Here is a 27,537-nt window from a genome sequence, read left to right on the forward strand (position 1 = left end):
CTTCATATTTTTCTGAGTTTTACTCCTGAATGTTAAACAACGAGCATTATCATTACATGATCATTAGCACTGGCTTTACTATATTTATTTTTATTATGTATCTAATCCTGAGTGCTTCAGCTATAGGGCAACTCCTAAGTCCAAAGAATAATAAACATTAATTATCTCAGTAATCTTTACAAGAACAGCTTAAGGCAGATCAATAGCAGGCTGAAGCAAAGCGATATGGGCTTGTGTAATACCAACTAGTAAGATGAAAGATTACCATTAAAGATAAAATGTAACCATATACAAACAAGGGTAGAAGTGTTAACAATATATCTAAGTGGAACTACATTTTAGATATATTTTAGAGGGCCCTTCTACTGTGTGGATGTCCACACATACATGCTTCTCAGCTTGCAAATTCAGGAGAATAAATGCAAAGATAAATACAAAGCTGCAAAGTTGGCAGACCGGACAATCATATTCTTCAATACTGTATTTGAATTTGTTGGCAGCATTGCATGGTATGCTGTTTCTGGGTCACCTTAAATCTGTTGTGTCTACTTTACCTGCCAAGTATAAAAGGAAATGATAGGGGATCCTTTGAATTATTAGTTGGTGTTGCCCAACATTCACTGACAAACACTTTGAGCTTTTTATCTCTTGTATGAATTCCCACTTCAATCCTTATGTCATCACTAGCAGAAATTGTGAAATTCTGGTGAATTGGAGTCCTTCCAATGAACAACTTCATTTTTGTTAAGAAGTGTCCTGATCCATGTAAATCCTCAGACATGGTATAAAACCTGCAAGAGAACCGGTTGTCATTATCATGCATGGAGAGGATTGTGCTTGTTTGTTTATTCTAACAAGCTGTGTCCCTCGGTTCCTAGCATGCATAAATTCAACATAATTTCTCACCAGCGCAAAACAAAGGTGCTAAGGAAAGGCAACAAAACCGCCACGCTTGCTTTGCAATGTCTAGATTAGAAAACACTGAAGGAAGTTACCTAAGTATTAATGTAACGCATGAGATTATCCTCAAAGGAAAAAGGATCTTGGCTATTGGAAGAAATTGTTTATCTTTACATTGTTAAAGAATCCTACTCCTCTACTTTTTAAAACCTCTTTTCTATATTTTACATACCATTTCTTCCTTACTTCCACTTGCTCCTTCAGATTCTATTCTGATTTTAAACGGTTCCACAGGGCAGTTTCTCAGGGCATGTTATACAAGATATCCAAGCACTAAATGCAAGCCACAGTCATCAAATGTGAGCTGTGTGAAAGTATAAGTAAAGTAAGTTACACAGCTCTTTTAAAGTATTGGAAAGCACAGTGCAGTCTTTTCACAGTTGCAGCTTCCAAGTACTTAAAAGGGGCACACATTAAATGTAAGCTGTAGCTCTTTTCACATCTGATGATAAGCTTGTGCATTATCTACTTATGCTTCTGTGTAACATGCAAACCAAGAATCGGTTCTCAGCGCCCTTCTCCCTTTTGCTGAAGTATCCTCAGAAGTCTGGTTTGGGACTTGTACTTCCAGTGCAGGACTGGGCAACGACCAGGGGCCGGGGGACCCACTAGGGGACAAAATGGCTGCTGCCACTGCATTTGCAATGGCAGCGAGCTAAAGAATGGTGGTTTTCCTTGCAAACAAGGAAACAAGGAACCCAGAGTACACATACCTTTTTGCATGGAACATCACCAGGTAGTTTACTACTACCACAGCAAGGCCATGCAAAACCAGCAAGTGACTTACCTGCCCTTGTTTTAATATATAATCAAAGTAACATACATCATAATAGTTGGTTCAAATATATAATTACCCTTCTGTAATGTATCCAGAGGAAGTCAAGAGTTCATTCTCAAACACACAATCAATTGGACTGGCAATCTTTAAGAAGTGAATGATCCCCGGGTCCACATAAGGCATATCATTCCGGAGAATTGTTTTTACTATAGTGTGTGTTGTATTCTGAAAAATAGATAGGAAAAAATAGCTTAGCTTTTCCTTATGTTTAAATGACAACTAAAAGCATAATCCTATACCTGTCTACTTGTAAATCAGTCTCACTGACTTAAGTGGAGATTAATTTAAATATGTAGGTGCAGAAAAGTTCCCTTCAAGGGGATTGATGCATTCCTGCTAGAGACCAAACAGAATGATCAGAAGCATGGAAAATCTTTCATTTGAGGAAAGGCTAAAAGAATGAAACGGTTGTGGGAGAGAAGCAATTGATTGCGCTTTCCCTTAATTCTCAAATCAAACTACTTTCGATTTGGGCTAATCACGTTAATATTTTTGTGCACTATACACAACTGATCTATTAAATGGCCAGCTAAAATGAGGACAAAAAAGCACTTGACACATCAAGTGAAAGGAAGTCTCAGCAATTAGAAAAGATGTTCAGACTTCCCCGTCCACATTCCTGACCCTTCACTGCTAAGGGAAGGGAGTGAAGAGCTCGAAGGAGCTTTCAAATATTGTCACAATATTATTATATTGTATTTTGGAGTACAATTGACATAATACTTCAACTTTGGGCTAGTGCACCCGTATTACAGCTTGACACTGGTATTAGGGAATTTCATATAGAACTTTCTTAGTATACAGCTGCGCATGCATGTGCGCGCACACATACACACACATCATGTATAGCTTTCCTAGCATATTTTAGTCAATAGACATGATTGTTATGATGCGATCTAACAATGCTCCCATTACACTCTTATAGTGGAATCTTCCACTGTGTTCAATGAAACATAGACTGGAGTGTGCATGCATAGGACTGTAGCTTTAGTGAAAGCTGACAAACAAAATTCTCAGGGAGAAACATAGAAACAGAGAGAGTCAGAGGGGGCCTCCTGGGCATCTAGTCTGACCCCTGACTCCAGCCAGCTCCACTCACGACATGCCCAACATGTGCTTGTCTAGCCTCTCCTTGAACACCTTACCAATGGGGCCTCAACCACCTCTTGTGGAAGCCCATTCCATACCCTCGGGGTCCTAACTGTCAGGAAGTACTTCCTGGCATCCAAATTGAACCTTGGTTTTCTGTGCTTCACTCCATTGGAGCACGTCCTGCCCTCCTCTGCAAGGGAGAACAGGTCTTTACCCACCTCTGTGCGACACCCTCTCACATACCTGTATGTCGCCAACAGATCTCCTTTGAGTCTCCTCTTCTCCTGGCTGAAAAGGCCCAGTTCCCTCAGTCTCTCCTCATATGGCTTCCCCTGCAAACCAGCACCAACCTTGTGGCCCTATGCTGCACTGACTCTAACCTGGCTATATCCTTCCTGTAACGAGGGGCCAAAAACTGAACACAATACTCCAGCTGCGGGCGCACCAGAGTCGTATAGAGTGGTAGTCATACCTTTCTCGATCTAGAAGCCACACTTCTGGCTATGCAACCAAGGGTGGCGTTCGCCCTCTTGACCACCGCATCACACTGCTGACTCATGTTCAGCCTGCAGTCAACCAGTACCCCGAGGTCCCTTTCACAAGTGCTGCTCTCCAGCCACTTGTCACCTAACCTGTACTTATGACACCTATTCCTATGCCCCAAGTGCAAGACCTTGCACTTATCCACATTGAACAAAAACGTCTTGAGCTTGTCTTTTAATGCAAGATTACCCAGTTTATACCTCCAAGAACTAAATGTAAACCCAAATGCAATTTCTAGTCAGAAATCTGTACTTGTCAGAGTTTGCAGTGCATTTCACAAAATAAAAAGTACCTGAACAGTTTTCCATAGGGGTAGTCAAAAATAAAGTTTCATCCCACTTTGATCTTTAGGTATCTCTTTCTGCCCTAAGATCCCACCCCAGTAGTTACAACTTGGGAAAATATAAGTCTAAAGTTGCAAGAAATGTTTTAATACACCTTAATCTGTACTTATTATGCTATATTATTATATCTACAGCTATTCTTATTACCATATTTTTCCATGTATAAGATGCTACTTTTTCTTAAAAACATTTACTTAAAAATGAAGGTGCGTCTTATACACGGGGGGGCCACAGGCATGCTGGGGGGGAGACTGGCGTGGGCGGGGGGGCAGCACGGGGGGGGTGGCAAAGTAGCAAGCATGGGCAGGGGGCCGGCGAAATGCCATGGGGGGGGGGCAGTGAAGCAGTGTGCGTGCGCAGCAGCAGCTTGTTTGCTGGAGATGGGTAGGAAAAGTGGGGGACATTCTGTACATGGGGGCATCTTATAGATGGAAAAATTTGGTATTTGCAATAAAGTAACACTTAACATTCTCTTTCAAAATGACTTACGCTTTGTACTTCGGTTGCGCACTCATGCCATCCAGTCTGAAGTATGACATGACTGGAATTGCTGGTCTTTGTGTTGCATTCAGGACTTCCCAGGTACAAGGAGGATTCTGGGATGGAGCCCTTCCGCAGAAAGTCTTTCGGAATGGTGATGACTATTTTTTCAAACTCACAGAGCACTTGAACTGCCTTCTTAAAGAACATTCCCTGGAAAGGGTTTATGAATGACAGGGGTAAGGTGTGAGTTGAACTGTGGTTATTCACTATGGGTTCTGTAGATACATTATAAACTGTAGGGCTCATGGTTGCATTCTCCCAACTTCTGGCTATGGCGGCAGAAGAGTTTTCTCTAGCAGGGGCTAACGTATGGTTTGACGTATATGGATATGTCAAAGGCAAAACTGTGCTGCTCCAGTTTTTTGTCTGTGTTCCTCCAGCATCAGGGTTGGAAAGAAGGGCTACAGGAAAGGAGAAGGAATTCCAGATCAATTTTTACTATTCATTTTTGTCACTAAGAGTCAAGCACAACATTGCCACCATTGAAAAAATAGTGTTTTAAGAGGAAATATACCAAATGTTCCCATTTCAATTTTGTGTCAAAACTCATGCTTTTAGAAATATTTTCTAGAAAAAGAAAAGGTTGCTCAGAATAGTTTGCCTTTTTTGAAACAAGTTTGCTGCCATTGTTTTTCCTATCTGCTACTGCTTCAGTGCTAATTTTCCCTCTTCATTGGCAACTTATTCCTTGATTATGGATAATCAGGGATTATTTGGTTAATGGGACAATGACTTGAAGCTACAGAAACAGCCACTCCCATAACACTCTGTCCACATGCTGAGCTCAGCAAGTGAGGTTTTTTCTGGATTTCTCCATTATCAAAAATAATCTGGGTGCAGAGAGGTGGTACCTCATTTCTGAAAATCTCTCCCCACACAAGGAATTTATTCACCACCTTCTTTGACTCCTATTTCACTAATATTTTCACACAAGGTGAAGCCTTTTTTGTCTGCCCAAATCCTTTAAATGCTGAGTTTGAATTGTGTTAATTCACTGATTTAATTGCTGGTCCTCTATTTATTGCCAGTCTTATTTTGCTTTATAATTGTTACTTATTTTGTTGCAAATCATCTATGAACAAATTGACTGAAGGGCAGGGTAGCAATTAAATTTTAAAAGTGACTAAAATACATAGTCTGATTTAACTGTGCAGTGGCATCGCTGAAGCCAAGCAATGCCAAGTGAGAGTGAGTGAAATGCATCCTGGATCAGACACATCAATGATCCCAGCCACTTGCAGACATGTCACAATGCTGGGTCACCTGGGGTTAGTTGTACACTTGCTAACCCAAGAGACAAGCAGGCATTCTGTGGCTTGCCTGGGCTTGTTTCCTGCCTCATTTCCCCTCAGCCCTCTTACTGGTTCCTGGCATGCATCCCAGGAGCCCTTGTTCCCTCAGCCTCTGCATTAGCTTGCTTTCAGCAATTGGCCTGCTCAGGTTGCTAGCTCCCAAGGGAAACTGCTCCCCTGCCAATCAGATCAACCATTGGAATTAATATTCTGAGCACTCAAGAAAGCAAGGCCACCTGTTCCCCATTAGCCAAGCATACAGCTGCCCCATCCTGTCAATGTTCAGAGAACATGAACTGAGAGCGGCTATTGAACACCATCTGGCAGCTACCTCTGAGAACCCTCCATTTGAGTACCCTGGGTCCTCTCCCTTTGGGAGAGCCATTTTGGAGGCAAGCAAACTTCTTCTCTGCAGCCGCCCTCTAGTTGGCTAGCCCTTCTCTCTAAACACCACATCATGGGACCAAGAGTTGTACCAGGCTCCTGTCCCAAGCCCCCTCTCATCAGTTGCAGATCCCCCAGAGTCCATCTGAACATCTGGAGAAGGTGGCCATGAGATAAGCCCTTCCACTTCCCCCTTTTCAGTGCCGGGGGCTCCTGTTCCCAAGGCCCTCATACTCATCTGACAAGTCCAAATCTGCCTGACCTTAGAACATGCGCCAAAAGCAACCACCCTTTTCATTCCTGACACTTGCTGCTCCTCATCACTGTTTTCCATTACTACCTGGCACATAGACTTATGCATGAGAGAGCAAAGCTGGATGTATGCAAAGCAGTAACAAAGAGGGGATAGTTGCAAACATTTCCTAGCAGCAGAAAGTCATGTGATACAGTTATGCACAGACAATACAAAAATAAAGGAACTGTGATCTTGTCTGGGATATTCTGTCATGCCCCTTCTTCTTGTCAGGAGCACAAGGTACAGCGCACTGAGACGGGGTGAGGGAGGATGGTGGCAGTATTAGCAGGGTTCTGAGGAGTGGCAGGGGCTTTACCCGCTCTATCCAGGCAGCCCACTAGCATTCCTGGCAATTCACTATGAAGTTTCTTTGCTGGGTTCAGATGTCACAAGAAGCCACCACGTGCATCAACAACCCTCAAACAAGTTATAGCTTCACATGGCACAGCAATCCACAAACCCAAGAAAATATATGGCAAAAACAGGTATAGTAGACAAATGTACACATGCGGGTGGGGGGGGGATGCATACAAATACACACATTAAGAGAAATGCACTCAAAACTGTGTAAGAATTTTCTCAAAAATCTTGGAGTTTGGAATTAACTGAATTCCAAGATTGCATTCTAAGGCTGAGGAAATTCTCACAGTTCAAGATGAACTGAACTGAAGAATGGGAAAACAGTGAGCCAAAATTGACAGATTCATCCAAACCAAGGTCTAACCTATGCAACCTACTAAAGCACCAGATCAGATTGGTGCATGCTCTGGACACCTATAAGTTTAGGATATGGATGAGTAACCAGCATTAGTGGAGGCCAGGTCTCAACCTAACTGGGCTGGGGGCTGAGCATAACCCTTTCCCAAAGTTGTGTCTAAATCTGGGCCTCTTTAGATGCTCTCAATGATGACAGCCATGCCAGCATAAAAAAAAAAGCTCTGAAGGCCCTGCCAAAGGAAAAGGAATGAGGTTGTGTTGGAGGCTGAGGTAAAGCAAAATTAAAGTGTGGCTGAAAAAGTAAAACGTCAGAATTTTAATAGAGCTACAGCAAAAGCTTGGGCTCTGGGCAGCAACAGAGTGTGAATATGCCTTTTCTGATCTGGCAAGACTCTATTGTCCATCTCCTGGAAATTTAACCTAGCTTAGTCAGGCTAATAAATACAGCTGCTATTTGTTCTCTGTAGACTGCACTGGAATCCCACCTGTCATGAAAATGGCCTAATAGTTCCATGAGTGTAAGTTCAGAGTTAGAATGAAATGAAATAAATATTGAAACCTTGCCTTCACAATTTCTTCCTGGTCTTTCAGCATTTACGTTGACAAATCCTTCTTTGCAGATGCATTCATAGTATCCATATCTATTATTGCAATATGCATTGGAAGAACAGTCGGTTTCTTCGCTCTCACATTCATCATAATCTGTGGGCAGTGGGTGTTAAAAAGGAGAGAGATCAGTATATGATCATTATTCAACTGCAGTGGTGATTATAGTGCTGATTTTTATAGGCAATGTTCTTTCATGTTACTAAGAAGTTTCCCGGCTTGTGTTAAAGTTGTATGCCTGGCTACCCAAATTTAGTTCGTGGGTTGCTCTAGAGCAGTGATCTTCAAACTTGAGATTCCCAGGGAACCCTTCTCAAGCTGAAAAATCAGTGTGAAACCAATTCATAAATATGCTTAATGTAACACATTGTACTTGAACAAAATGTTACAGTGAATGCTGCAATAATACATTCCATATAATGTAAAAAGAAACTATTTATAAATTCATTAAATAACCCATTTATTACTTAGTAACCAAATTATTATTACATTTTTATACTGCCCATAGCCAAAGCTCTCTAGGCAGTTGACAGCAATAATCATACACTCAAGTTACCCATCCCACGTCTGCCCAGGCCTGCCCCTACTTAGCTTCCAAGGTTAGGCAGCATCAGGCACTTCAGGCTACATGGAAGCTACAAATAATACTAAATGTATTGAACACATACTAATTTTTAGTATAAGATCACAAACAAATACTTCATTTCAATGATTTGTATGTACTTGTTTTTTGCTGCAAAGAAAATAAAAAATAGGATTATTGGTGACAGTTGCAAGCACATTTCTGGTTCTGAATCCATTTATTCCTGTATTATGCCTGTGATTGTCATTCCTTGCAGTCTGAATCCAGCCAAACTACTTGGTATATGTGTTCTGACTGAAGACCTTACCTTGTCACTGACTTCTCTCTTAAAAAAACAAAAACAAAACAACAACACACACAAAGGAATGTCATTATAATCACAGTAGTTAAACCCCTGGATAATTCTCATGGAACCGTGGAGTTCTGTGGAATGCAGTTTGAAAAGCACAGCTCTAGAAGGACTTTGGACTATATTGACCATGACCTCACACAATTCTCAGACTTTCTCCAAATGCTGCTAGGCCCAACTTTACTAGTTCCAGATCCTTCAGGAATATGTGCAACATAGTGCCAATCATATACAACGCATGCAGATTTTCTAAAGCTTCTCCTCCAAGGTACTGCCATCCAGCCCGGGATGGGTACAGTTCAACAGCAACCACGCTAACGGTGCAGTCCGACTAAGATCAAACTACATATTACCATAAATACGTAGGATGCAACTGGCTCTCTTTCTTACTCCAGATTTAACATGTTGGATCCCCCATGTGTGAGTAGGGGTTTTGAGCCTTCCCTACCCAACCATTCCCTAAATTGCCCCCCCCCCCAAGCCCCTAACTTTGTTCAGGGCCACAAAATCCTGATAATGCCAGAAACACTGCTGCATCTGAGATCAAAACCCATTGTTTTAAGTTGGGAGTAAAAAATAAATATAGGGATGATTAACTATATCATCTTTCATTTGGCAATAAATAGGCGAGAGATCAGTAAAAATATTTCCATATGGCCTTTTAGAATCTGACCTCCAGCACTTACCATTATGCAGGGTTTGAGAAATGGTACAACTTACCATGTATGGAGAGACTGCTGTTATCAATCCTGAAACGGCGACTGTGTCGAAGGGCATCAAGAAAACACCGAGAAACATTGCTTGCATCCATGTTTGCTGGAATAAGGAGGCTGAAGCTTACTACTATACTCCCATTAGTAATGCTCATGATTGACATTTTAATCATATGGGTGTTCATTTTCTCAAGAATGTGAGCAGGGAGAGATGTACGGACCTGTGATCAAAGCAAAATGTATGCATTGTATGAAGATGTGTACAGAGAATGATTGGAATATACATTTTCTGGGTGGGATGATTCACAGAAACAGAAACACACCAAACACTGAATAATGTCTGTGCTTACAATCAGGAACCCTGGTCACATAGTGGCCATAGATACAGACCACACTCATGCATAGCTGTACATAGCGAGGGCTTATTTTTACCTTCAACTGAACATAGAGAAAGTAGAGGAAGTCAGGGGATGCCCAGAGGGGGATGGAGAGTAGGCACAACCATCTCGTTCAGTAAACATGGCTATGAAGGTGAGAACAAGGTTCAGCTCCATGTTGTATTATTGATAAATGATATTTTCTATCCCTGTAACACACTTGCAAACATAAGAAGAGTCGTGGTGGATGAAAGCAAAGTCCATCTAGGCCAACATGCAGTTTGTACAGTGGCCCACCACATGTTCATGGGAAGCAAAAGCTCCATCCGGCAGTTATTTCCTAGCAGTGGATTAATTCAAATACATATTGCCTCTGATCCTAAAAGTAAAACATTGTCTTCATGACTAGTAGGCATTATCCTCCATGAATCTGTCTCATCCCTTTTTAAAGCTGTCCAAGATGGTGATCATAATGACATCACATGGAAGCAAATTTCCTATTTTAATAATGCAGTGTGTGACATCATATGGGGGGTGGGGCGGGTTGGTCCTGAATCTTCCACTACCATTCAGTTATTATTATTAATTTCATTTCTATGCCACCCCATCATTTTACTAGATGACTCTGGGTTCTGATATTATGAAAGAAGGAGAAAAGTCTTTCCCTCTTTTATTCCACTCTTAATTGTATATGCTCCATCATATTTCCCATTAGCCACCTTTTCCCCCTAAGCTAAGCAGCCCTCATGTTGTAATCTTTCTTAAACTCTTGATCATTTTGCTTTCCCTTCTCTACATCTTTTCTAGTTCTACAATCATTTTTGAGGTGCAGTGACCAGAACTGTACACAGTATCCCAAGTGTGGCCACCATGTGGGTTTGTATAAAGACAGTATGCTGTTAGCATGTGGTCAGTCATTGCTAGTTTGGATTGCATCAGTGTCTATATGAATATAAGAGGTTTTTTTCTTTTTCTGTCCCAACAAGTATTAAACTTGTTTAAGCTGAACCACATTTGCCATTTTGATACCCATTTCCCCAATTCGGAGAGGACATTCTAGAGTTCTTTGCAGTGCCTGTTTGTCTCTCTGTTTCTTTTAGTCAATCTACAAGTCATTAGCCATTTAGACCACTCACTGCTCATTCCTTACTCCACATCATTTACAAACAAATTAGGAAAAGCTGCTATCACAGTCTTATCTATGTCTCAGGTTCTTGTGATGTGACTGTAACTCCCTTTCTGAAAAGCATTGTTCATCCACAGATCATCAATCAAAGTGATTCAAAAGTATACCCAACAGTAAATAAAACAATGCCCATTATTATACTGTGTAGTGTTTACCAACTTCTCTCATATTATCTTACCTCCATGAGAAACAACTGTGAAAAATTTTGGTACTTTTCACTACTTGAGTTGCTGAGCTCTGAACAATAATTCATATTTGATATCCTGACTGTTCCATTAAATTTCTGGGCAGCTGCAAGATTGGGGAGAAATATAAATATGATTGTTTAGAAGTATGGTAAATCAGATTGTAGTCCCTGGACTCTAGAAAGTGTCAAGCTAATAAGTGGCAGTCCTCTTTCAACTTGCAAAACTGAATAAAGAAGTTTAAGGAAAGGGACCAACATTATTTTAAGACAATGGTTTGCTGTTTTGCACTCGTACACAAGAAGAAAGTGATGTATGACATAACTATTTTCATAATTTCCATCCCATGGATGGCCACTAAGTATGGAAAGTGCTCACACTCTAAATACTAAACTAAAGGTTTGCTCATAGTTAATGGTCCTTTGGAAGAAGTTTTTTTTCACGGGAACATCTTGGGTGCTAAATTCATAAAATGAGCTTTCAATTATTATTTACCTGTCTTTACTTTACGCTGCACCAGTTCACTTTTATTCCCACAAACCTCTGTCTTAATTTCAACAGTGTACAAAATCCCAGGCTCTAATCTGGAAATTGTCAGGCTGTTGTTCTGAGTTTTAATCTCTTGTATAATCCGTTTTCCTTCAAGCAGCAGAAAATGGAAAGCAGGATTCTGGGTAAAATTTGCGGTCCAACCAACTTGAAAGCTGGTGCTGGTTACATTAGAAAAAACTATTCTTTCAGCTGGAAAGGTCACTAAGACAAAAGAGATTACAGTTAAACCTTTGAAGAGAGGAAAAAACAAAAAGCCTGTTCTTACAAGAATTGCCTATCCCATTTGCCACACTGTATTGTTTCATTAAAAAAAAAAAAGCTCTTCCAGCACTTGGTTGAAGTGTGAGAAGTACTGATAAAGTGTCTGAAAGTAAGTGGGTTCGAGTATGTCAGTCTGGTTCAAGTCTCATAAATAACTGCATGTGAATAATGCAAGGATGGAGGAAAGGACTTGCATGAGCAAAGCAGAAGAATAACAGTGAACTCAAGAAAATTTCTTTGTCTGACTTTACAATGGACCTGCGGGAAGACTACTTGTGCTGTCAGCAGTTTGGCTGGCTCAATATAACCTGCACCAACTCTGATAACGTTGCCGTTATTGTGGAATAGAGGCACTGCAGTTTCATGTTTTTATCTGCTATGTTTCATAGTTATCAGTTTAATATCCTTGGACTAATCTTCCAATCTTTAATCAGCTGAGGACCATTACCATTTTTCTCCACCTGATAATTATAAAGACAGCAGAACAGTTCTCTATTTCACTGGGACTGAATGTGCATTCTCCTTTGGCGTGTTCATGCATATCAACTAATCTACTTTCTTTTTGCAATATTGAGCTACAGGTGCAGACCACCAAAAATATAGCTTGCATGCTGTTTTTACCGTTTTTTATTTTGCTTTACCTCACCTTGAAGATGATGATGAAGGCAGAGCAAAGAGGCAGGTGTTTTTCACTCTTTTACCTTCCATCCATCATGTGTTCTTCCTGGTATGACCCAAGTAAGGTGATATGCCTGTGGAAGCAGCCTTCCACATGGAAATATCACTTGACGGGGCCAAACGGAAGTGTGGCCCAAACCACAGCATGGCTCCCAAACACATGCACAAGTGCAGAAGCTGTCTCTCCACTCTGCAGCGTTTTCAGTGCACTACCCATGGATGTCGATGCAAATGCACATTCCGTTGAAAGCAATACAGTGTGAAGAGACAAGAGTATCACTTGGAAGCACATCTAGCTAGGCTTTCTGCTTGCCTTTATACAAACTACAGCTTATAAGGGGACTTGTAAAAACAACAACGCAAGTCTTTTCTGTATACCTTTGTGGTCCCTCCCACTGGTAAGATCTACGGGAGCCTGTTTTGGCACCCAACACCTCTGTTTACTCATTAGTCATCCATTTTACTAACAGGGAAACTGAGTGGGTGAAATAAAGAGAAAGGTGTGTGCTTAAATACCAAAAGATGTGTTTTATTATGCACTTTGTTCACACTGAGGTCAAGTCTGCTTTGTGGCCACTCTCAGTGTTGCCTTCTTCATAGCAGCCTATTACTTCTACTTTTAAGGTAAAGGTAGACTCACCACCACAATCTTCAGCAAAGGAAATATTATTCTGCTCGTCAAAAAAGCCAGGTAACAGAGTGGAGGATTTTTCCTCAGCTGAAGATCTATTATCCTTCTTCACCTCTTCATCCAGAGTCTGGTTCAGCATATGACGCTTGGAGTATTGTGTTACGTTCAAGGATGGGTCTAACTGAGAACTTCTGTCAATTAAGAGGGCAGGTGTGCTTGTTTCTTCTACTGACCCATTTCTCAGAAAAGGATAATCTGTGATGTTTGAAACTTTGGGCAATGATGAGTTGTGCTCTATGTGTGCTCTTGATCTCCTGTCAGGTATGTCTCCACTTGATATATTTACATTGTCCCATGCTTCCGTCACCAGAGCTGTTGTTTCAGCAATCCTCAGTGTGTTATTATTCCAGACATGACCGGAAGCAGTTGTTTTCTGAGAAGCTGACAGTGTTTTGTTTGTCTGAATAGGGCTCAGCTGTTGTGTGTCACTTGAGGGTAGTGTTGTACTCTGAGTAGACCTGGAAGCGGATGAAGTCACTGCGCTTATCCCTGCCATTGACAGGGAGGGGGCACCTGTCACAGGTTGCGCTTCCGTGACATTGGCTTCAGGGGTTGGAACCATATCAGTAACAGGATCCACAATTTCACCTGCAGTGCAGCATTTTTGCATGTGACACAAAGAGAAATGTAATAGCATGCAAGAGATATTTCCTTGGTAAACCGCTATGCCCAAAATGGTGGTTCAAGCATTCATTCATCCACAAGCCACCTGAAACACTGGCCTCTTTCACTCACAATTCTGTACAAAGGAGCCAGGGGCAACCAAAACATGCAAGGTGTCCCTGAGCAGCTGGCTCCTCCCTCCAACCCCCACATGCAGGGGGTCTGGATGTGTATGGGGAAGCTCCACCATGGAATCAGGAGCTTTGTAATGCATGGAGGGAAAGAAAGAAGAAACTCTTTCAGTTCATGGAAGAAATCAACCCACCACCGCTGTATAAGTCTGATTCTTACCCTCGCAGTTCCTCCCAGGTCGTAATGGATTGGCATCCGTGGTTGTTTTGCATCGGCATATGTATGAGCCAATTGTATTTGTACATTGTGCAAGCGTACAGCAATCATTCTCTGCCTCTGAGGCACATTCGTCCCAGTCTGTAATTAAAAAAAAACAAAATGTAATTTTGAATTAACTGAAATATAATGAGAAATGAGGCAGTAATCTTTCATTCACAAGGTCACATAAATCCAAAAGATTTGTGCAGAAGCTTCACAAACAGACTCAGTAGGTCAGCACTCAGGAAGGCACCCCTAATCATGGAAATGTTGCATGATCTACAAGACTAGATTGTAGATCTAGTCTTGTAGATTATGCCTAGCCCCCATAGCCAATATGCAGGAACTCTGCCCATTGCAGCCCAAAAGATCTCGAGGCCACCAGGGTGGGAAAGGCTGGTTTCAGATATGGACATACACATATCCAGCCCCTCTTCTTCAGAAATGTACAGTACTTGGACCGCATATGCAGGCCAGGCATTACATTCGATCGCCTACCTTCCACCGCAGAGCTGTTTGAGTCCACCACTAGGGCAACACTTTTATACAGCATTGACATCATTGGATCGAAGGCAGACACGTCTCTGGGAAACTCGGGGTCATCCACGATGATTTTGAGCCTCACGATGACACTGCCAGCTTTGAGGGAGACCACCTGTACTCCAAGCTTCCCCATCCTGTGCAATGCTGCCATGCTTGCAGGCAAGGACTGCCTAATCTGAAAACAGGTGAGAGGACAACTGCTGCTTCAGCGCCAGACTCCATGTACATGGAGTGCTGCTCCCTTCAGCACCATCCTCCTTATCGTATCGTCTAATCAGAGTGCACAGAAAAGCCATATTGCTTCAATGGAGCAACTGCCCCTCTGAGCAAAGTCAGGCCAGACATTACACAACTGCCAGTCAGTTGCTGCACAGCTGAAGAAGACAAGGCAATTGAGTTGGGGTGGGACAGACATCAGCCACAAATATCCTAAAGTAGCCTATCGTCTTCCAACTGGTGGTTCAATCTTAAGCAAGCACAATTGCGGATGTTGCACAATTTGTTCCAGAAAGAGAGAGAGAGAGAGAGAGAGAGAGAGAGAGAGAGAGAGAGAGAGATGATACTTAACTTGCCTGAATTTGCTTGTGTAACTTACTATATGAAAATTGGGGCAATTTTGGTCCTATGGCTATGCCACAGGTCTTTTAATTACTTAGCACCATCCTTTCTGATAGTGAATCATTCCATACCTACATTTAGCATACACACATTACTGTTAATGACACTCCTATGAAGTAGGACAAATTCTCATGAAAAATAGACACTGCACGACTACTCTGTGACACAGGTACATTAACTTTAAATTTTCCATTAGGTAATTTTATAGCTTTACCTCAGTCATCAAAATACTGGAAAATGCTTGATATTCTGTACTGTTGGTGTAGAGCAACTGGTCCGTGAGGTTATAGTTCAAGATCCTTATAGTTAGTGCAAAGAGCCAGGCATCTAGAAGATGCAATATTAAGGGAGTGAGGGATGGGTTTCATCTGAGAACACACTTTCACACTCGCATATCCAAACTCAGATGTCAAAGAATCTTTCTGAATGAAGCATTAATTACAGTGAGGCAAGACAACCAGATTGTGGTTATGCAAATTGTGGCTTGAGCAAAGAGAATAAGACAAGGCAAGAGAAGAGAAGACATCTGAAGGCCTACTCCAGAAACAGAGCAGGCTATTTGGCACAGTCAGATTACGTACATGGTGCACTGACTATACTCCTAAATGCTGGAATTTTCAGAGATGGACAGATAAGAACCAGCTCAAAACTTTAGGTGGCATCTGTGTTTTCACTTCAAGACTGCACTTCAAATCAATGAAGGTGTGTTTTGAGTTACGGTGAAATACGACTGAGGCACACCGAATGCCCATCTTTTGTCAGGGGGAGCTGGCAGTGGGAGTGAAGAGAATAATATTTCTAAGATTACCAGTACCTGTCTTCACATTTCTGTATGAGGAGATGTTTCTGTCACAGGCTTCATAGCTGACTTTCACTGTGTACATTACACCTGCTTCCAGACTGGACACATCTACTTGCATGTCTGTGGTTTCTGTTGCTTGAATGAGTTCCTTGCCTTTGTACACTTCTATGTGAAATGAATGATTTTGCATGGAGTCCACACTCCAGGACATTTCAAAACTGCTGCTAGTAACATTGATGGTCCTCAGGTTTCTAATAACAGGAGGATCTGTAATAGCAATCAGGAGACAATTATTATCATTAGGATGTGCAAAATCAGCAAGCCTTGAGTTCTCCAAAATTCTCAGAATTCCATCTCCAAGGTCTTTCTAACCCAACTTAGAAGTATCAGATTGAGAGTTCTGTTTTTTTCTTCTTGCATAAAAATCGTGCATATGTTTATATGTATTTTCCATATGTATGCATCAGCTGTGCACATCTTTGAACTTGCCTTATTTTCCTATTTACTAAGGTGTATTTGTGCACATTTTCCAGCAGTATGCATTTTTTCATTTTCATTTTTTAAAATCTGTAAATCACATTACTAGTTCAGAAAGTAGTTCAGAGTTTGGCCAGACATCTGGGAGTGTGTTTTGTCTGGCAGGTGCAAAGTGGATACATCCTGATAAAAAATGAATTGAAATTGTTTTTTCATACATCCTGTTCACCATCTAATCCATTGAGTCATATCCAATGTTAGTCTTAACTATAGTAGTCCCATTGAAATGAACTGGACTTAGGTTAGGCTCATATGGAATACAATCTATCAAGTACAACATAAACTGATGTAGAGAATTAAGTCCTGTTGTATTCTGGAGTGCAAAAGACTGCTAGTCTCTGTTTTAAAAGAAAAGGCATAGAAATTCAGGAAGGATTGGTATAAAATTGCCTTTTGATATTGGATGCCTGATTAACTATATATAATGCATCCTAGTCATTGCCATGCTCATTAATTAAGTATTCTAAGAATGTCCAATGACTCTAGGGATCCTAAGCTTCCCCATTATTACTGCAATACCAAATGTAAGCCATAATATCAATTTCTTTGTTTACTTGTGTGGATCTGCCTTCACACTGAAGCTAGCAAAATAGTATATCAAAATAAAATGTGTCCTATGTCTCCTATGGCCCAGGATTGCTTTCTGGAATATAGGAGACATGGAGGAATTTTACTTTTGGCCTCAAGGGTTGAATGGTCAGGGTAACAGCTGACCCTTCCGATTGTTAGAGGCACAAAAATAAAGCAGAAAGAAGGACTTCATGTTGGGCGCATTTGCTTTGCGACGATAACAGTTTTCAGAGGAGTGGCACTTGCATATGTTCCGGCTTCTTTGATGTCAGCCTATCCCACTGGGGCAGCACCACCCTTTCAACATGGTATCCCAGCACAGTCAAAATGTGGCAAAACCACATAGGTTTTCTGCTACTATTCTCTTTTTGGACACTTTGAGACTTGGGTCTATGAAATTCCTCGCCACACATCCATTTCAGGTAAGGAAAAAACCCTCAATCCTACATTTCTACCAGCATTTTTGCCACTATTTTTGCCACTGTTTTAGATATCTCAATATCCTGGTAACTAAGGCCTAGCCAAGGGATTAAAACCATTTCAAATGACAAGAAGAATACAGCTAAGACCGTTATTAAGGAACTGATCTTCACAAGGAGACAGCATATGATACAGTTATAGGAAGGAAATGCCTAAACATACTTGAATTTAAAATATTCAGTTACCAAACCTAACAAGAGAATTATCCCCATTATTATTGTGATACCCAGAGCAAACCCAGCTAATGAACTCTCCAGTTCCCCTAAACACCACACCAACCAATCCCTCACAACCAAGAATGGACATTGTCTTCAGCCCACCTCCTGCCTCCAGTCTCTGGGATGGTGCAACTGCATCAAGAAAAAGGCTTCATTGTGAAGTAGGAATATTGTTAGTCAAAAGCTAGTAAATAAAGTTCTTGTAATGTGAATTTGCTGAAACTAAATAGGTTATTAGGCTGAAAGCTCACAGGAACAACTAGACGTTTTGGATTCAAATAGCCAGATTCAGTCAGGACTCAGAGATCTGGTTGCCATGACATTAAGGTCCACCATAGGGGAACAACCATGGTGAGTGTGATATGAACCCGGTGCAGTATCTCCAGGGTAGCTTGTTTTTCATCATCTAGCCACCCTGAGAACTCATGGCATGCTTTAGAGTTGTTGGTGCCTATGGTGGCTTGTAGTGTCATCCAAACCTGGCAGGACAACTTTGTCATGGGTTGCTGGGAAGAGCAACGGAGCCACGTGGCAAGAGTGGCAAAAGTCTCCCGCCGTTCCTCACAGTCTTGCTCATGCTGCTGCCATCCTCTCCCATCCCTTTTCAGTGCCCTCCACTTTGTCCCCCTAAAAACTGTGAACAACCATTTTTGTTTGCCTTTAGAGCATTGCATTATTTTTCTTTCCAATCCTGCAGAACTGCACAGGAACTGTCTTTAGATCTGTTCAACATGCACCTTGGCTAACTGCTCTGCCTCGACATTTGTGCAATTTTCTGTTACTGCTGTGCCATGATATTTGTTCATTTTACCACCACCCCACCCATGTTGCTGCTTTGCTGTGACATTTGTATATGTTTAGCAATCCCACTCACTGCTCTGTAACCCAGATGTGACAGCTTGCAATGGAAGGAAGCGACATGCGAAAGGGGGCAGGAGCTGACAGCAGCTGGAAAAGAGAAGGTTAAGAAGGAAACATACTCGGGCAGGGAAGTTAAATAAATGAGCACATGATTTGCAAAATCTGTTCTCTGGTTTGCCTTTCCAAAAAAATCCCATGGATTCTGAAGATAATATTTGATTATCCGTTCGTCATATTGTTGAAGAGGTGTGTTTGCAGTCCCAGCCGTGCAATGCTTTGCATATTCCCTACTCGAAAGTACCACCATTGCATCTGATGCAAGTGGCTTCTACACGAGTATGTCTTGGACTGTAGTCTTAGCAAATGAAATCAGATACATTAAAACCATACCAATGCCACACAAAATATTTAGACAGTATAAGATATAAACACACAGTTATAAACATAGCATTTCCTCACAATAACCTGTATGTTTTCTAAATAAATACTACAAACTACTGGAACGTTCCGGGTCTCTTTCCTCCAAACAAAACAGACCTTATAAAGTAGTTATGAACTTTTTCTTTGGTCGGGGAAGAAGAAGAGTGCGTGAAGCAAAACATTACTGTTTCTGGAAACACAGGGACCCAGTCCAGTCTATGCATCTTTGTGCTTATCAGGTGGTAACTGATATTACGGAGGTAAGTGGCTAAAGAAGCATCCTGGATCTGTGGTGTTTCTCCGCGGAAAGCAGAACAGATCTGAAAAATCCACATTTGAGCCGACGTAAAGAGCCATCAAGGACAGAGGAGGGTCACTTCTTAAGAGAGGCAGCCTCCACGTGTAGCCTGCTGCAGAAGGAGAAGCGCAGAGGAGGAGGGGCAGGACTGGAGCACTCCTTCTCACCTGTCCCAGTTAACCCGTTTTTGGACAGCTGATCGGGGCTATCATGAGCTCTAGGAAGGATATAGCATTATCTCTCACCTTCTCAGAAATAATTCCCACATGCATTTTTAAAAATTAAAGAAAATGAATGGTAACATTCCCACATCATGAAAATAGAGGGGAAAGTGCAGCCCTCAAGCTGCTCACCCATCCCATTTCTCAGATCAGTCCAAACTGCTGGCCCGGGCCTGCTGTAGGGCAAATGAAGCCACCTTAAGCATCATCACGAGAGGGTGAGAGATGATGGCAGAAGGTGCTTCTGAATGGTAGAGGAAGACACGTGGAATTCTGGACTCTGGCGGGAAAATACCTTGGGCAAATGCTGATTGATGTGAGATTAATATTTCTGCATCTTTAAGAAAGTTTAAGAACTATCAATATTTAAAGAATTATACCATAAGAAAAATCATTTAATGATTGGCCCCATAACTCTGAGGTCTGTAATTGGAAGCTCATTCACAAGCAAATTAAAGACATAGTTATCTAAAAATAGGTTGTGACACAGAACTGTGGGACTCCTGCGGAATGCCTCGCTCTGAATCGATATTGAATCAATAGCATTCTGTTTATTCATTCTCACAAATCTAAATAGCTTGATACAATTAGCTAAAGCAAATAGCTACATCTTCAATAAAAAGTAATTACAAACCATTACAAATGTCATGGCAGTAGAAAACAATGCATAAAAGAAACCAAAATTTGTATTGTATTTCTAGAGACCTAACATTTCTCAAAGGGATTTTGTTGTAAGAAATGAAGTTTTCACAGCTGAAGATTGCTGACCGTTGTGCAGCAGTGGTCTGTTGTCTTAAAATGTCCAAGTGTATTAGCAAACTGAATGCAGTATTGAGTTCAGTCAAGATGTTATTTCTTGTTCTTTGCTTTTATGAAAACTGCCTGGGAAAGTTCTGCTGAAGGGCAGTGCGGAAATTTCTAAAATACACTATCGATTAAATAGCAGTTCAACATGCTAAAGCAGAGGTGCCTTCAGGCAACAACCTGTACACCAGGCCAACTTCCAGCATTTACCTCACCCTGGGGACCCTCAGGACTCCCAGTTGCAAACCTCACGCTTGCTGCGTCACATGCTGTGTGCGTACCGCAAAAAACCAAGTCTTTCCCATGAGAGGCTGGACCGTACTCAGAATAATCGCCAATGCCACATGGACCTCCGACGGTCACAATTCCCCAGATTCAGGCTAGCCGCTTCCAAGAGAGGCTTTTAATGTCCATTTGCACTGCCTTATTCAGGACATGTTATGGAATATTTATGGACATTATACATTATCCAATTGTAACCCTCCTGTCTTTTCCCATTGCTTCCTTCTTCTTTTCCCAGAACCTATAAAATCCATCAAGGAGAAAGCAAAGACAGAATATCTGCACAGTGCTGATAGTTAGCACTGGACCCCTTAATTTGGAAGACCTTTCAGTTGAAATTAGCCATTTTTCCATTCCGGCTCTTACCCAGCAGCACAGGCTGCAACACCCACACTCTTCTGACTCATTCATGGAAACTGATCTAACCTCAAGTCCTGGCTGCAAAAAACACGTATTTTCAAAGGAGACATTCACACATTCAGCTTCCAGTCATCAAGTACTGAGGTATCCTTTGAGGGGAAATCTTCCCAGCTTGTGGGAAAGGATCCTGCAATGAATGGCAGGGAAACATCTCACTGCTACCAAATGCCAGCATCCATATCATCCCTTAGCTGTCCTCAGGAGAACTATCATGTTTCTTTCCAAATATAAAATGTTGGCCTTATTTTCTGCTTCGTGGTCTCCTCTCTGCACTCCACACTGTCCTGTGCATGCTATCAGTTGCCCTCAGACAAAGCAGACTTAGAAGTGAACACAGTTTTTAAAAAGGAAAGGTGACTTACCGCACTCTAGCGATCTGCCAACTTTTCGTGATACAGATGTTGAATTCGTCACCAACACAGAAGAATTTCCATTTTTAAGCAGAACATTCCGTGAACCTGGATCAGACTCTGTTGCAACAAAGGGAAGAGGGTGGGGGGAGGCATGAAAACAGAAGACAAACCTACTAAGTATTCATAATACTGTCCTCTTAAAATTGATCCCTTTAACTAGGTGTAGAATATTGAGGCAATTACCTACTATAATTCTCTACTATACAGTAATTTGCTCTATTTACCCCCCTTTTAAGTTAATGTTTGGCAATTATTTTACTCTCAAGGATGAATATTAACAAACATATTTGATTTGTCTTGGGAGAATCCTCCCACTATCCATCCTTCTGTTAGCTCAAGTACTCAATAGAATCCCTGGGGAAGATTTTCACTGGAACCCCTTCCACTTATGAGCAAGCACAGTTGCAGTATTTATGGAAAATGCATTTACTGCCGCTGAGACAGATGATAATGAATACAGCATATTCGAACATGGGGGATTGTGTCACACACAAATTCAAATCACAACAGGAAAGGGAAGGTGTGGGGGGACTGGTCCTTTAAGTTTCCTTTGTTTGTTTAGCTCAGTTATCTATGCAAAGGTCTGAAGGAGTGAACAGGCGGAGATATTTTTAAAGGAGGGAAATAATTTACAGCTCCCCATGCCTATTATTTTATTTATTATTTTGATTAGCATGGCACTACAATAGCCCATATGTGGGCCTAGGCTTGCTACCATCCTTGTGGAATCTGGCTGTCTTCTGCCATAGGACCTCTTCCTTGTGCAGTCCGCCTGCACTAGCAGAACTCCTCTTACACAACCCAGCAGCCTTCCTCCACAGGACGTGCAACACACGCAAACCCCACAGGTTATGTGTGAGGCAGAGGGACTCTTGCAGGTGCTTTGCGTGGCCGCTTAGAGCACTTGGTATTGAGTCAGACTCAGGGTGGCAGACAGTACAGGGAGCTGAAAGGAAGGCATCCAATGGGGGTTTTTCCCCAATCAATTTTTCCAATCAAGGTAGCAGCCCCTGCATCTCCAGCAATGAGGCCTCCCCTCAGGCACTCGCTTGCTGATCTGAGTACGCTGCTCCTGGGGACACTCATGGTTCAGGTGTTGGACTGGGGCTCTGGGAGATCTGGGTTGCAGTCCCCACTCAGCCACGTGGCTCACTGGGTGGGGGACTCGGGGCCGGTCCCTCTCTCTCCACTGAGCCCCCCCAACCCTAACAGCAGCAGAGGGTTGCTGCTGCTGTGCGGAGACACAGGAGCGATATCCAATGCCTTGAGCTCCTTACAAGAGGGGAAAGCATGGGATATAAATGCAGCAGCCGCAGCTTCAGTATCATCATCACGTTTAATTGCCCTCAATAACATCTGTGCTGGCTTTAAACTAGCCTCTTCTGTTGTTAAGCGTTCTCCTTTGGTGTACACACAAACACCCACACTCACACACCCTCAGCGGCTTGGGGGCTATAAGCCAATCTGCTTGTTTCTATTTTCTTTTAATATTTTACTGCTTTTTTTCAATTTTATAAAGTGTGTGGTTTATTTGTTTAGAACTGGATTTAAATCGGTTTTAATGTGAGACTCCTCAAGGGTCTGTTATAACCAGAAGAGCATAGTACAAATAGAAAAATAAAGAACATTTTATTTAACCAATATTTCCTTACACTTTACATTTTGGTAGATTGATTAGAATTTGTATCCAGCTGAATAGTCATGCCTACATATACACTTATGAATCGTCTAGGTTAATATAAATTTCTTTTCTGAAGAAAGCAGCAAATTCTACAGAATATTACTTTGTTGAATTAAAGTTTAGAAGAGAGCTGCTTGACATTGTCATGTTCTTTTTCACGGATAAAAAATGCACAAGGCGAAGCCCAAGAATCAAAATGTAAAACTGGATTGAGTTTTCTTTTAATTTATAACCAACAAGATAGATCTACACCTGAACCCCAGATCTACTTTATAAAGTAAGAAGCCACAACAAGGAGTAGGTCCTTCAGTGTCTGACACAGTGAAATATGATGATTATGAATTCAGCGTATATGATAGAGTATACCCTCGACTCGTATAATTTCCTGTTGCCAGGAATTTTATTATTCTCATTCTTATAGTCTTTATTTCTTATTTAAAGCAGACTACAAGGAGTGCTTCATTCTTGTGTGCCACTTGAGGGTAGTGTTGTACTCTGAGTAGACCTGGAAGCAGATGAAGTCACTGCACTTATTCCTGCCATTGACAGGGAGGGGGCACCTGTCACAGGTTGTGCTTCCGTGACATTGGCTTCAGGGGTTAGAACCGGATCAGTAACAGGATCCACAATTTCACCTGCAGTGCAGCATTTTTGCATGTGACACAAAGAGAAATGTAATAATATGCGAGAGATATTTCCTTGGTAAACCGCTATGCCCAAAATGGCAGTTTAAGCATTCATCCATCCATCCATCCATCCATCCATTCACAAGACACCTGAAACACTGGCCTCCTTCACTCACAATTCTGTGCAAAGGAGGAAGGGGCAACCAAAAGGTGCAGGGGCAGTACTGCAGGTGGCCCTGAGCATCTGGCTCCTCTCTCCAACCCCCATGTGCTGAAGGGAAGTCTGTAGCGGGGCTGGATGTGCATGGGAAGCTCTGCAATGGAGTCAATGGAGGGAAAACTCCAGTTACAATGGAGCTGTGTAACCATGGAGGGAAAGAAAGAAGAAACTCTCAGTTCATGGAAGAAATCAACCCACCACCGCTGTATAAGTCTGATTCTTACCCTCGCAGTTCCTCCCAGGTCGTAATGGATTGGTATCCATGCTTGCTTTGCATTGGCACATGTATGAGCCAATCATATTGGTACATTCTGCAAGCGTACAGCAATCATTCTCTGCCTCTGAGGCACATTCGTCCCAGTCTGTAATTCAAAAAGCAAAATTTGATAACACTTATTAGAAATAATGCATTCACTTCAATCATGCAGTAATCTTTCATTTGCAAAATCACATAAATCCAATAGAATGATCAGGGCTAAACAATGATGTCTCACCATCTGTAAGGTTACGTTTGCTCTGGTAAGTTTCCCTGCTTTTTGTCCAGTTCTGGAAAAGGACATGTGATCACCATAGAAATCATGAAGAAGACATCGCACTCTTTCCAGAAATCATTAGGAGGTCTATCAAACCACCTACCCACTATGGGCTCTGAATAAATCAATGATCAAACAAACAAACAAACAAACAAAGAACTCACTCACTCACTCCCCATTGTTTCAGGTATAGCCTTTCCAAAAATCAATGGAGAACAGGATTGACCTCCAATCTATATCCCTGGTCAGACTGGACCAGCCAAATTTTGGATATGTCACCTGCTTTCCCTGTCTCCATGCCTTTACAAACAGGATTCCTCAGCTGCTAGAACTATTAATATTAAATTAGAATAGGCATTTGTTGCAGAGGTTCAGTGCCAATGAGTCTCTGAAGATAGCTCAGTTTGTTTGGATTTTGTAACACAGTGCCTAGATATTACTGTAGCAAAGTGCTCCAATACGTTCTCCCAGGGCTGTTTTTCTTCCTCAGATTTTCCTTCAGATAAATCCTCATTGTGCAAATGAAAAATGTGGGACCTGGTTTATACTGCACAATCATTCTTTCACCATACTTTAAGATAGACTTCCCTAGCACAGTCACCTCCTGATCATTTGGACTCTAATTCCCATTATGCCTAGCCCCCATAGCCAATATGCAGGAACTCTGCCCATTGCAGCCCAAAAGATCTCGAGGCCACCAGGGTGGGAAAGGCTGGTTTCAGATATGGACATACACATATCCAGCCCCTCTTCTTCAGAAATGTACAGTACTTGGACCGCATATGCAGGCCAGGCATTACATTCGATCGCCTACCTTCCACCGCAGAGCTGTTTGAGTCCACCACTAGGGCAACACTTTTATACAGCATTGACATCATTGGATCGAAGGCAGACACGTCTCTGGGAAACTCGGGGTCATCCACGATGATTTTGAGCCTCACGATGACACTGCCAGCTTTGAGGGAGACCACCTGTACTCCAAGCTTCCCCATCCTGTGCAATGCTGCCATGCTTGCAGGCAAGGACTGCCTAATCTGAAAACAGGTGAGAGGACAACTGCTGCTTCAGCGCCAGACTCCATGTACATGGAGTGCTGCTCCCTTCAGCACCATCCTCCTTATCGTATCGTCTAATCAGAGTGCACAGAAAAGCCATATTGCTTCAATGGAGCAACTGCCCCTCTGAGCAAAGTCAGGCCAGACATTACACAACTGCCAGTCAGTTGCTGCACAGCTGAAGAAGACAAGGCAATTGAGTTGGGGTGGGACAGACATCAGCCACAAATATCCTAGAGTAGCCTATCATCTTCCAACTGAAGTGTTTGCTTTCCTGTAATTACCGTGTCACCACTTGTCATGGATCTGAGGTCCACAGTTGTCATTTCCCTTGACAATACCAGAGAGTTAATCTAGCTGCTCCTAGACACTCCATCCTCCCCACATGGACACATGGAGAACTAGGTGCTTAAGCAAAAACGATTGGGGATGTTGCACAATTTGTTCCAGAAAATAAGGAAGAAGCTTAGCTTAGGTTAGCTTTGGTTCTCCTCCATAATATTTAGCATACACACATTACTGTTAACGGCAATCCTATGAAATAGGACAAATTCTCATGAAAAATAGACACTGCACTACTACTCTGTGACACAGGTACATTCACTTTAAATTTTCCATTAGGTAAATTACCATTAGGTAATTTTATAGGTTTACCTCAGTCATCAAAATACTGGAAAATGCTTGATATTCTGTACTGTTCATGTAGAGCAACTGGTCCGTGAGGTTATAGTTCAAGATCCTTATAGTTAGTGCAAATAGCCAGGCATCTAGAAGACGCAATATTAAGGGAGTGAGGGATGGGTTTCATCTGAGAACACACTTTCACACTCGCATATCCAAACTCAGATGTCAAAGAATCTTTCTGAATGAAGCATTAATTACAGTGAGGCAAGACAACCAGATTGTGGTTATGCAAATTGTGGCTTGAGCAAAGAGAATAACACAAGAGAAGAGAAGGGAAGAGAAGAGAAGAGAAGAGAAGAGAAGAGAAGAGAAGAGAAGAGAAGAGAAGAGAAGAGACCTGACGGCCTACTCCAGAAACAGAGCAGGCTATTTGGCACAGTCAGATTACGTACATGGTGCACTGACTATACTCCTAAATGCTGGAATTTTCAAAGATGGACAGAAAAGAACCAGCTCAAAACTTTAGGTGGCATCTGTGTTTTCACTTCAAGACTGCATTTCAAATCAATGAAGGTGTGTTTTGAGTTACGGTGAAATACGACTGAGGCACACCGAATGCCCATCTTTTGTCAGGGAGTGAGCTGGCAGTGGGAGTGAAGAGAATAATATTTCTAAGATTACCAGTACCTGTCTTCACATTTCTGTATGAGGAGATGTTTCTGTCACAGGCTTCATAGCTGACTTTCACTGTGTACATTACACCTGCTTCCAGACTGGACACATCTACTTGCATGTCTGTGGTTTCTGTTGCTTGAATGAGTTCCTTGCCTTTGTACACTTCTATGTGAAATGAATGATTTTGCATGGAGTCCACACTCCAGGACATTTCAAAACTGCTGCTAGTAACATTGATGGTCCTCAGGTTTCTAATAGCAGGAGGATCTATAATAGCAATTATGAAAGATTTATCAGTTTTTAAATTAATTGCATTGTCTAATGCAATGGGTTGTAAAACAAGATTTTTAAACCATCATGAGATTTTTTATGAATGACAGTGTAGACAAACTTCAAGTAAATAAAATATCTGTCCTAATTAGAGGAGACCCACTGAAAATAATGGGATTTAAAT

General features: G+C 41.8%; 1 protein-coding gene across 1 annotated transcript in view; it reads right to left on the bottom strand.

Moving 5' to 3' along the window:
* UMODL1 (uromodulin like 1) overlaps positions 1 to 27,537 on the bottom strand; it is a 41,373-nt gene that overhangs the window by 4,839 nt on the left and 8,997 nt on the right. Inside the window, exons 6-23 of the mRNA XM_044441739.1 lie at positions 27,096 to 27,350; positions 26,439 to 26,551; positions 25,544 to 25,763; positions 24,421 to 24,558; positions 23,845 to 23,985; positions 21,619 to 21,726; positions 16,158 to 16,412; positions 15,558 to 15,670; positions 14,681 to 14,900; positions 14,144 to 14,281; positions 13,139 to 13,777; positions 11,503 to 11,787; positions 11,001 to 11,113; positions 9,267 to 9,480; positions 7,607 to 7,710; positions 4,267 to 4,470; positions 1,815 to 1,963; positions 555 to 791 (exon numbers count right to left, since the gene is read on the bottom strand). Coding sequence (XP_044297674.1) covers positions 555 to 791; positions 1,815 to 1,963; positions 4,267 to 4,470; positions 7,607 to 7,710; positions 9,267 to 9,480; positions 11,001 to 11,113; positions 11,503 to 11,787; positions 13,139 to 13,777; positions 14,144 to 14,281; positions 14,681 to 14,900; positions 15,558 to 15,670; positions 16,158 to 16,412; positions 21,619 to 21,726; positions 23,845 to 23,985; positions 24,421 to 24,558; positions 25,544 to 25,763; positions 26,439 to 26,551; positions 27,096 to 27,350 — 3,646 coding nt within the window. The remainder of the gene's footprint in view (positions 1 to 554; positions 792 to 1,814; positions 1,964 to 4,266; positions 4,471 to 7,606; positions 7,711 to 9,266; positions 9,481 to 11,000; positions 11,114 to 11,502; positions 11,788 to 13,138; positions 13,778 to 14,143; positions 14,282 to 14,680; positions 14,901 to 15,557; positions 15,671 to 16,157; positions 16,413 to 21,618; positions 21,727 to 23,844; positions 23,986 to 24,420; positions 24,559 to 25,543; positions 25,764 to 26,438; positions 26,552 to 27,095; positions 27,351 to 27,537) is intronic.

This window comes from Varanus komodoensis, unplaced genomic scaffold (genome assembly GCF_004798865.1).
Source record: "Varanus komodoensis strain SLA01 unplaced genomic scaffold, ASM479886v1 scaffold4, whole genome shotgun sequence".
NCBI lineage: Eukaryota > Metazoa > Chordata > Lepidosauria > Squamata > Varanidae > Varanus > Varanus komodoensis.